The following is a 12,251-nucleotide window of genomic DNA, read 5'->3' as shown; positions in this document are numbered from 1 at the left end:
TTTGACAACCTTAAATATTTTTTTATGAATTTGTTAAAATATCACATTTTTAAGACTAAAATATAATTATTAAAGTAAAAATAATAATTAATTAATCACTACCTTTGATTTAATGTAAGTTTTTGAGGAAAAAAATTCATCATTGATTGACACTTGCCAAAATATTTTACCTGACTATATTATTTTAATATTATATATAGAGAGAATAAAGATATAAAGATAAGATTTTAAATAAATAGATAATTTTCTATGACTTAATTAATAATTCAATATGTCTATTAATATATTATATATAGAGAGAGAGAATAAAGATATAAAGATAAGATTTTAAATAAATAAATAATTTTCTATGACTTAATTAATAGTTCAAGATGCCTATTAATATTTTTCAAAAAACTCATGCAAATTTAATATAAATTTTAGAGGCAAAAACAGTTTGACAGATTTTTAGAAGGAACAAAAATTGCAAACCATTATACTTTAATATAATATATTATTATATTATATAAAGATAAGATTTTATTAAATGAACAATTTTTTGTGACTTAATTAACACTTTAAGTGTCTATTCATATTCCTCATAAATAATATTTATTTTTGATTGATTGATGGATTAATTAAATATTTAATATTCACATAATAATGTATTGAAAAACCCATGATTAACATTAAAAAACTCATGTATTTAAAATTCATTATTAATTTTACAGTAATTAGTACTTATTATTTCAAAACAATTAAAAATTTCAAATTATTAATGCAAAAAGTACTAAATACAAATTATTAATACAAGTTTTGGGATTTTTTTTTTTTTAGACTATCCTATTTTTATATATATAAAGATTGCCCCATATTATTTTGCAAGTGGTAAATTGTACAGAACACTCGTGAGATTTAGTCAAATTGTAAGAAACTCCATAATGTTTGAGAAATAACAATAAACACCTTTATTATTAAATAAAATAATAAAAATGACATGTTTACCCTTCACTATATATCCTCATGGTAAAAATTAAAAATAACTCAGGTTGGAATCCACTTTCATTTAACACCGGTGAGAAACTCGTATTGGTTTATCACCAAGCTTAATATTGAACCCAAATTTGGGTTTGAGAGAGAAAAAAAAGAATACATCAAAGAAAGATAAGATGAGAGATTGAGTGAAACACTTCATCTTGAACCTAAATTGAAAAATAAATCCATATTTGGGTTCAAATAGCAAAGAGAAAGAGAGAGATAAGAAGAAGAAGATAGAGTGAAATATTTCATCTTGAACCTAGATTTAATTCAATATGAATAATGAATCCAAATTTAGGTTTGAAGATAGAGAAAGAGATACGCAGGAGAAGAAAAAAAAAAGAAATAATAAAGAGAGAGAGAGAGAAATAGATTGAAACTAATAATTTAGAATTTAAATTTTAGTTTAAGATGAACAACGAATATAAATATGGATTGAAAAAAAAAAAAAAGATAAGAAGAAGGAAAAAAAACTGAAAGAGATAAAGAGAGGAGAATAGTTGGCTATCATCATCATCAATATTATCGTTGTTATTACTGTAAACAACATTTTCCACTACCATTGTCACCAAATGCCACTATTGTCATAATCAATCTCTACCATTATAGATCAACAATAAGAAAGAGAAACAATGAAAATAAAAATAAATAAATAAAATAAACAATCACGATCATTGTAGTCATTCGCCATTCATCATCAACTGAGAGAGGAAAAATCAGATGAGATATTTGAGAAGAAAGCGATGGAAGATTGAGAAAAGATAATAATGGGTTTAAAAATAAAAAAATATTTTAATCATTTTATAAAATTTAATATTAGTTAATTATAAAATAAATTACAACATAACATTAAATTTCTAAAGTACTATTTGTATTTTTTCAAACGTCAAAAATATTTTATAATATATACAATTACCCAAAACATGGTGATATTAGTATGTATAATTACCTCAAATCTCGTGATATTGTGCAATTTTCCTTTTATCAAAGCTAACAACGAAAAGAGTTGGACAATAAAGCTAGAGAAAGTTAATTTTTTTTTTTGTTATTTGACTAAAATTAAAATATCGATTTTGAATACTAATTATGATTCATATCCATCCAGTGATGCTTTTGTATTTAATATCAATTTATGTTTTTATACTAAAACTATAATCTAGTATTTTATTTTAAAATACATTAACATGCCAACATTCCTAATCATGTAACAACTTACCAACTCTCAAAAGATTCCAGCACCACGAGTATGGTACAGTAGTAAAACACAAGGAAAATAATGAGTATCGAAAATTCGAATCCTTGTGACATATTGAAAAGTAGAATTATTGATGAAATACAGTATTAGCTAGAGAGCAGCAATAACGTTGGAAAGTAAGTCACCTATGCGAAGGCAGGGTCATGGTGCTCCTTGTTGCCCTTTTGGGGGTTTTGTCCGCACAACATAAATGTGAGGTATATGAGAAAGGTAGTCGTTTTCAGAAAATTTACTTCGAGTGTGTATAGACTATGATTGCATTTGAATTTACCTAGAGAGCAAATCAGGGGGAAAGACCGCTCTCCCTTGAATTATTCGGGCGAAACTCGGACATCTAGGTTATCAAAAAAAAAATTCCAACATCATATATATATATATATGCCTTCTATTTTTCACCAATATGTGATAAAAAAAAAAAAGGCTAGTTAGATAACCAACAATTTAAAATCATCAAATTAACATAATTTTTTGACAAAGATTAAATAACTCTAATCCCCAAAACTGATCCCACATGGTTGGATTGAAACTTTGTGATGATTTGATGAAGCTACATTATAATTTTTCGCCAATAAAGAGAGCAATTTTCAATTAAAAGTTTAATTTTTAATAATATACATAAGAAAAGAGATAACTATAATTTGTCCTAAAGTTACATATTTAAATTATGAAAATAATGTTTATATCAAATAAAAATAATGTACAAAAATACTTCCTCCTCTTTAGGGGATCAACTCATTTTTAGCGCATAAAGTATAAATATGGCCTTTAACTTTTTTCTTATAGTCATTTAGCCCCCTCAATTTTAAAGTGGAACTGTTATGCCATTGAATTTTTAATTTTGGTAAAACCACACACTTCATTACTCAATTAGGTGCAAGTGAGATACATGCGCTCGATCAACAATAAAAGAGGTTAAAGATGGGTTGTTGGCGAGGGAAGGGAGATGTGGACTGTCAGCTAAAGAGACCAATGGTTGGTGGGTTGATTGGCCAAGGTAAGAGAGGCGATGGGCTTATCAACGCAAAGTTAGTTAGTCGATGGTGTAAGAAATGAGGAAACAAAGGTTGGTTGACGACATAAAGAATGAGAAAACAAAAGTCGGTTGGCAACGTAAGAAATGAGAAAACAGAAAGAGATCAGTCGTCAGTGCATGAAAAAGAATCTCTATTGATTGTCGGTGCGAGGAAGATTGATCGGTCACTGTCTTCCCACTTATGGTCAGTTGTCGACAGCAACAAAAAAGATGACAAAAATAAAGAGGAGGAACATAAAATGGTAACAAGTTGTGCCATCATTTTTCTCGCCTCGGTCGACTGACGGATCTCTTTCCTCCCTTGCCAGCAACCCACTTCTCGCCTCCCTCACTGTTGATCAAGTACATGTATTTCACGCGCACCCAATTGAGTGATTGTATCGAAATTGAAAATTTTGATAGGTCCAGGGAGCCAAATGGCTATAAGGTGCCTTAGCAATAATATAGATGGTGGTTGGGGAATCATCTGCATATAATACTGCTTCTAGTAAATTACAATCACCAATGAGAAAATACCGACTCTTCCACTGGGCTTCAGCTCCAACCACTACTTGCACATAGGACCAAAGTTATTTCCCAAAACTTGAAATCTATTATTTCTAGCTGCCTCGCTTTGCCTTCAACACCACTACATTATGAACATATATATACAACATAGCTGACTTTTTACCCAGGATGTAATTCAGTGGGTGTGAAATGGCAAGCATTCGATTCCTTTCAGTTTGGAAAAATATAAGATCAAAGATTACACCTCAAACTACGTACTAATTCATTTTGTTCAAAAGGCACAGAAGAGGAGGATGGTCATGAAACCATTATTCCCACGAAACCGACTTCTCTTGACTGCCAGGTGCGTACACTAAACCAGCTTAACCTTCATGTTGCTATCTCCCCCCCTTCATGCATGTCTTGTAGCATTGCCGTGCAACTGGGTGGATCTCAAGTTGGGCTCATCCTGGCATTAGAGAGAAACCCGAATTAAATGAGTCCATTGAAGTACCATTACTCCATGTTAGCATTTGATTGTCATACCTCACTATTACTCACCTGCAAGCTGTAAGTGAAACTAGTTTGTGGCCTGAAATCCAAATGTCCCTATATAAATAGAAGAGCACTAGTGTAAGAAGTTTCATAATTGACACTGTAGTATCTAAATGGAATCTATTTTTAATTACATTATGCCGCCCTCTATGGGAAGTAAAATAATATACCAGTCCTTGCATATTTTGTTGGGCCCCGAAAAACCCGTCGTGACTGGAAGCTATTGAGCTTAATTGCCCCTACAAAGTAAACACAATTCAAAATTACACATATTTGTGATATTCAAATTAAAGATATGTATAATAATTAAACAAAAAGAAACGAAAAAAGAACTTCAGCTTGGCATACCAGCCCTTGCATGCTCTGTTGATTAACATAATAACCATCGTGGGGTGGTTCCATCAAGTTCAGCTGTATCTGTAATCAGCACCAATTTTAGGTTGCAATCATCCTAATCAAATCATAATAGGAAAGTTTTAAGATTATAAAGATAGTACCAGTCCTTGCACATTCTGCTGGGTGCCATAATAACCATTGAGTGTTATTCCTTCTGAGCTTAGATTCTCCTACAAGTATGCTCCTATTTCTCAGCAAAATTTATTACAGCAATGTAACTATTGTTCCTCTTAAAAATGAGAGAGAGAGAGAGAGCAAAACATGGACTACATACAGTAGGAGATAATAGTAATAATAGTACTAGTATTATTACTTCTATTATCCAAAGGATACTGATATTGTGTAATATTGTAACGTAATGAATAAATAGAACAAACCATTTGCTGCAAGCTTTCCTGTGGCTCGATCATTACAGCTTCTGACTCTGGTTGTACCTGAAATATAGATTAAACTTCTTTAGCAAGTATCAATACAGGAATACTAATGGTTAAACTAGCAAACCAACCTTTCTTTTCTTATTTGCTGTCTTCTTCTTACTTGTTTTAATTGTAAGGCTTCCTTGATTCTCTTCTTCAATGTCACGGAGACCAAGTGTACTGCTACTTGATTCTGCAGCACTTTTGTTATTGACATTTACACAGTTCTTCAGGGCCTCAACTAGTGCACGAAATGCAATGGTGTAACTATCTTCAGATAAAGACCCCTCCTCACCTAGTTCAATGGCTCGCTTACATAAATCATTGTAACGCTGCACTCTAGTTTGTATCTGTTCAGTTCCTTGAACCACCAAATGCCCGCTCTTTGCATCTTTAGTCCACCTTTTCAAAATATAGTGTGAAGGGATGCTTGAAAGACCACAGATTTGGAGAACAATCAATGCATGTCTGCAAAGAAAACCTTTGTATTCAAACAGAAGACATGAACAAGAAACGTCAGACTTCGCCTCATCCCATGTCACCATAAAATCGTCACCTTTCTCGCAGTCATCAACTCTAAATGTTACATGTGTTCCATCTTCACTCTCTTTTCGAGGATGGCATCCAACTACACCCAAAACCTCAACCTGGAATTTCTTGAATATTGCATGTGTATAAACCGTTGACATTTGTTTTTCCCAAGGTGATGGAGACTTTAATGCAGGCTGTTTATGCCATGTATCAAAATCAGCAATGGCTTCTTCTTCGTACCTGTTTTGGATGATTGACCCGTATTGTTTGACAAACTCTTTTAGGGTAATTTTCTTATGGATGTATTTGTCAAAGGAGGAGTTGACACTTTCAGACCGCTGAGCTGTAGACATCCCAGCTAAGAATGTATCCCTCATGTAAGTAGGCACCCATTTTTTCCGATCCTCATACAATGAATGAATCCAATTATCTTCTTGAAGTTCAAATCTACTGACCATCTTCCACCATCTCATATCGAACTGTTCATCCGTCCATGATTTAGAAATGCACTTGGTGAACTTTCCAATAAAATTCTCATGCCGCTTGATTATATGAGCAAGGGCTTCTGGGATCTTTTCCATTACATGCCAAAGAGAAAAGCAATGTCGTGAATTTGGGAGAACTTCTTCAATAGCTGCCTTCATAGCTTTGTCTTGATCAGTGATTATAACTTTAGGATGCTGCCCACCCATTGCCCGAAGCCAAGCCTTCAGTACCCAAACAAATGTTGACTTAGTCTCATCTGCAACCAGCGCAGATCCAAGCAACATAGACTGATAGTGATGGTTCACCCCAACAAAAGGAGCAAATGGCATTTTTTCGTTGCTTTTGATATAACTGGTGTCCAAGAAAACAACATCACTGAAACTGACATAGTCACTCCTACTTTTAACATCAACCCAGAACAAGTTTCTGAGCCGTTGTTCTTCATTTAAATCTATTGCATAGAAGAAATTGGGATTCTCTTTCTGTATGTGCATGAAATAATTAAGCATAAATTGTGCATCTCCCTCATCCATAGCCAAGTACCGTCCTTTATCAAACTGATAATTCATGCCAGTCCTCAGAATGCCAACACTTTTACAGCTGCCAGATTGTCTGGACATCTCAACATACATCTTTCTTGTTCGTTCACTAACAGCATGCAAAATGTCAATATTATTCTTTTCAGCTAATTTTACATTCCTATGAATTCGGAAATGGTATGCTAGGGCTGGTAACAGCTCATGATTATGGTCCTTCATAAATTCATGAATATACCATTTTCCATCTTTACGTCTCTTCACATGCATACTAGCTTTGCAGTCGGTCTTTTTCACACTTGGGCGTCTACTGCTGCCACCATCTGATTCTGGTGTGACTCCGTATCTGGAACATGCAAATTTAGCATCGATAAATTCTTTTGATTTCTTTGAACGACGGCTGTTTTTTATTGAGGTTGTAAATCCCATAGACTTTGCATACTCTTGATAAAATGAATACGCTGTCTCATGTGATTCGAACTCAATACCATTACGTGGCTCAAAATCTGTCTCCTCTTCAACCCCAACATCATCCCTTTTAGGGGCATCAACAATAGCCCCCTCTGTATCACGTGATTCATTTAAAACATCAACCATATCTCTACTCATTTCATCACCACTGTTCAAGTCTCCCCAATTCAAAACATTCTTGAACACGTTAGCTTGCACCCTTTCCTAATCATGGTCATAAATGGTTGTTAAAATATATTTCCATAAAATTCATGCTCTCCAATTAATCACTTAATGAATCCCTGGAAAGCAAACACATTTTTAGTGCTTACAAACAAAAGTAAATGGCACAAAAGTGCACAACAACCATTTCAGATAATGAAGACAATTTGAAAAAGTAAAGAACATGACCGTATAAAAAATAACTCCTTTCAAATAGTCAAAATACAGATTTTTTTTTTTTTCCAATTAAATTGGATTCCATCAAGAATCTGCATTGAACCCATACCTCTTTGATTTGGTGATGGATGAATTCACAAAACACATCCAAGAAAAAGTGTCTTGGTGCATGCTATTTGCAAACAATATCATCTTGGTGGATGAGATAAAAGAGGGTGCAAATAATAAACTTTTAACTATAGAGAAACATGTCAAATCCAATTTTTTTTAAAAGTTGAGTAGGCCAACTTCTTCATATGTGGAATATATTCAATAAAAATAGAAGTGTGGCTGATGTCATTGTAAGACTCAAAGTTCAAGTAATCCCCCAAAAAAGGATTAGTATAGATATTAGGATCAGTTTTTCGAAAAGAAAGGGAGATTATGGAGGATATTGCTCATCAAATCAAGACATATAGTAATCGGACTCCCTCCTACCCCCATGGAACCACAATCTGAATCATGTGTTCCAGATCGTGGTTCTTTTGCATCCTGGGATCATGAAGAACGTGGTCTGGGTGTCCCCAAGAATGGGGATCTCAAGCAGTTGATAGAATCAATTAAAAAAATTTAAAACTAGGGAAAAAAAACATAAAGTCAGAATAGTTTTCAAAGAACATTAATGAAAAGAAAGCTCGTCTACCTCACTTTCTTGTATATTCTATTGCATTTGAATTATATTCAAACTTAGACTTTGTTTGCATATGATTCTTCAATGCATAAGGTGTACAAGAACATAAAAAGGAATTCAAAGCAAAGGAAAACAAACCAGCTTCTATAACAGTGAAAGTATCAATCCAACTAATTTCAACCTGAGTACAACTATGAAACGTTTTTAAGGCCCAAACTAATGAACCAATTAAGCCTATCCTCTTCATACCACAAAATTAACTTATTCCCATACCACAACCCAGAATGTACCACGTTCTTGGTAACTATGGGAGAATAGTGTCAAACATTTTATGCAATCTTAAAATCCTTTGAAGCTAAAAAGAAAGTTTTGTTGAACAACTATAAAACCATCTTTGTTGCATAGCTCAAAATATTAGCCAGTTAAGTACACATGTTGTAAAATATGAGCATAACTGAGATGATGTGACAGCGAGGCCATACAAGAAAAGATAAACCAGAAAATGAAGTTATACATAATAAGGTTGGAGTGAACCTATTGAAGATAAGATCTAGGATATATGATTAAGCTGCCCTGGACATTTAGGAAGAAGACCGATAGAGACACTTGTGAGGCAAATCTATGACATGAAAGAAGTTCATAGCCAAAGAAGCAGAGAAAGACTAAAGAAAACTTGAAGGAAACCCTTAAACATAACATATTAAATAATAGATTTATAGAGGATATGATCATGGATAGAGAATGGAGATGGCCGGAGGACTAATATCTAGTGGAATTAAGACTTGAGAATGCTGTTGGTGTGGCTGTAAAATAGTGAAGATAGTTCAAATTCACAACGGCCATGAGTTTGTCCCAGCAAGTTCTCTTCTAATCCTAGGTAGTCAAAGAAGCAATACATCATCCCTTAGTCTGCCTCAAATTCAAAAGGTTTTACGGGGAGCAGCCTGGCAATTAGGGCTAAATGAAAATGTGTCCTTTATACTGTTCACGCTTCACTTGTCAAGGCCGGCTAGTCTTCATGTGATTGGCTTAATCTTTTCTTTATGTTCTTTTAGAAGTACCAAAATATCTTTAGTTAATATACTCTGATTTTAATTATATCACTCTTTGAATAAAACAAGAAACTAGCTGTTGCAAAACACCAAGAATCAGTTTCCTGATAAATGCATATAAGCTATTTCAACAAAAGTAAAAGCAAAACTGCATTTGTTGTGCACTTTATAGCATCTGATTAGATTATTCCTCTTCAATTTTTTCTAGTCATGCTTGATGTCTTGCTATGTGCACAACTGCCAGTCAGTTTTTACCTTCTACCTATACTACATTGCTTAAGGAAATATAACACTACTCCATGAGCAGGGCACACAAAAAGGTTTAATCCAACTTCAATTTATCAAATTCTTATGATGCATAATCTAGATGATGATTTTTTTTACAGAACTAGACATCTCAAAAAAAAAAATCTAAACTAAAACTACCCTTAAATTATTGCCCAGAATAAAATCAGCCCGGCACATCACACACAACACATTGGGCAAAAAAGATTAGATGAAAACAACAAGAATGCAGGGAAGAACCAATGGTCTAGGAACTGGGGGTTAATATGCGAACCTAGGTTCCAAAATGGGAACCATAGTTGTGGTTTCCAAATAATGGAAACACTGGCTTGGCCAGTGTGTTATACCTAGGGCCGCTGGAACTACTTTCTTGGACAGGAATTCAACCACACTTCCTCTCACACACTCACGGATTAGATCTTAGGAACAGATTTAATAGAATCAACAGAAAATATAAACTGAAATAGAATTAAAACAAACGAGAAATACACAAACAGAAATGCAAACCACACATCCACAAGAACACCAAGATTATCCTGGTTCATGCCAATTGAATTGGTACTACATCCAGCCTTAAGAACCCTCCAAGAGCAGCTTTCTTTAATTCAGAAAGAATGATCGTACATCAGTTGCACCCCCTCGATTACAAGACTTCTCTCAAGATTACAAAAGTTATTCTAAAACACAGCTTTCCCTCTCTCAAAGCTTTCTCGAGAAACAACTGAAAAATTCGCATTCTAATGCCTAGCCCTCCTTCTCTATTTATAGAATATTTAGGGCGGCAATTCCTAGGCTTTTAAACAACTGGATATTACCGGTTTTACCCCTCCACTAATAACTAATATTACAAGTAGGGACCTGCCTATTTATACCCTCTAATTTTGATGCATTCTTACTGCCTATATTCTGGATTTTTTCGAGACAACATTCTAACACAGTGGTTTCTCTGTGGCGTCTCTACAGTTCTCACACTGTGCGTTGTCACATGGTCGGGTGTGTTTTATTTTGGAAAATAGTTTAGAGGGAGTTTTAGTTTTTTTTTTTTTTTTTCTGTGTGCAAGGAAGTTTTAATTTTGTATAAAACTATCTAGATGATTGGATACAACGAAGGCCAATCATTGATCTCCAAAGGAAAGTGCCATGAGTTGATGCAATGATTACTATCCATGAACAAAGAAGGTAAATTCTAAACCAAGGCTGCTAGGTTGCTGCTTGAAGAACTAGAGAACACCACACCTTTAAGCAGGGGTGTGCATAATTATATTTTTGAAAAAAAAAAAATAACTGAGCCAAACCAAACCACTCAGTTTTTCAAATTAGTCGAACTGAAACCAAACCGGTTTTTTCTGATTCAATTTGTAGAAAAACCGAATCCGTTAGAAGAGAACAAAACTGTCCTAAAACAAAAACTCTGTTCTAATACAGAAGAACAAAACGACCATAGCCGTGAACCAACTCCTCAACTTCAAGATTCTGCACGCTATGAACGTTCAACACCAAAAAGCAAGGTCAAGAAAAAAGATCAAATATCAATCCATTGAGCATTCTGAAACCAAAATCAAGAGGCATTGCTTGAGCAAACAGCCATATTCCAGACAACATTCCGATACCAAACCACAAGCCCAAATAGCTCAAAGACAAAACGCCAAGAGAACTTCACCAAAGATTCTTGAGAAAACTGAAACAAAAGGGAGCGGCAAACCTTCACGGAAAAATAGCCACACCAAACTTTACACAGACACCAAAATTCCAAACCAAGAATAACCCCCAACCATCACTTTACAGGAATTAAAAGAACTGGCTCAACAACTAAAGAATCCAAAATCAGCGTATATTTCTGGATCAAATCTTTAGTTTTCCCACTGAATCATTGAAAATGACCCATCGACAGCAGCGCAATTAAGCAGGACGTCACCAAATTGTAAAATCGAGCCCAAAAGATCTGAGAAGTGAATTATTACTTTATTAGTGAATGAGTGATATACCTGATATTCGATTGCAAGCGTGAAGGGTCCAGGTCCAAGGGTTTCGAAGATTTGAGAAGTGAGCGGGCAACGGTTTTTGATTGCAAAAAGGCAAATCAAACAAGGCAAGGCCCCCAAATGCATTCGCGGAACGTAAGGGTTTCAAGAATTGCCCAAGGGGGTGTTTGGCTTACCCTGTTTTTTTCATAACTTTTTAAACTATTTAGCTTTTAAGTTGTATAAAATTTAAAAGTTATGTAGCGTTTAAATCGATAATATATTTGAATAAATATGTTTTTAATCTATCAATTAATAGTTATATGTTTGGTTTGAAAGAACTGATAAATTATTAAAACTTGACAAAAAAATTAAAATAGACATAATATTGAATGATGTAGAATTTTACCATTAAATATTGATAAATTATACATAATTATTAAGAATATATTAATATAATATTGTTATATATATTATATATGTTTATTGTTATTATATATATATATATATATACATAGAAACACATAGACAATGACAACGAGAAAGATAAGCACATACGCAAAGTCGTATTTGAGATTTTTGGGGTCCTGAATCAAAATCTAAAAATGGGCCCCCAAATCATAGATTAGATTTAAATTTTATTTTTTCATAATAAACATACAAAAAATAAATAAATATTTATACTATATCAGACATTCATCCTCATTCAATTGATTCACATCA

At 33.6% G+C, this 12,251-nt stretch overlaps 1 protein-coding gene across 8 annotated transcripts; it reads right to left on the bottom strand.

Annotated features, from left to right (window-relative positions):
- Positions 1-3,722: 3,722 nt before the first annotated feature.
- Positions 3,723-11,719, bottom strand: LOC127797883 (protein FAR-RED IMPAIRED RESPONSE 1). 8 transcript variants are annotated; one of them, XM_052331067.1, is made up of 8 exons: positions 11,553-11,719; positions 5,248-7,386; positions 5,120-5,176; positions 4,844-4,912; positions 4,695-4,763; positions 4,481-4,585; positions 4,338-4,400; positions 3,723-4,260 (listed from the first exon to the last, which is right to left on the bottom strand). In XM_052331067.1, the coding sequence occupies exons 1-8, from the start codon at positions 11,673-11,675 to the stop codon at positions 4,204-4,206; spliced, it is 2,682 nt and encodes an 893-aa protein (XP_052187027.1). In that variant the 5' UTR covers positions 11,676-11,719; the 3' UTR covers positions 3,723-4,203. The 8 variants fall into 8 exon arrangements, 6 of the variants coding, with proteins under 6 accessions (XP_052187027.1, XP_052187028.1, XP_052187029.1 ...); XM_052331068.1 differs by having other exon boundaries at positions 4,353-4,400; XM_052331069.1 differs by having other exon boundaries at positions 4,517-4,585.
- Positions 11,720-12,251: the final 532 nt, after the last annotated feature.

This window comes from Diospyros lotus, chromosome 3 (genome assembly GCF_014633365.1).
Source record: "Diospyros lotus cultivar Yz01 chromosome 3, ASM1463336v1, whole genome shotgun sequence".
NCBI classification, from domain to species: domain Eukaryota; kingdom Viridiplantae; phylum Streptophyta; class Magnoliopsida; order Ericales; family Ebenaceae; genus Diospyros; species Diospyros lotus.
The sequence above is the reverse complement of the archived record's forward strand: the minus strand, read 5'-3'. Positions and strand labels throughout refer to the sequence as shown.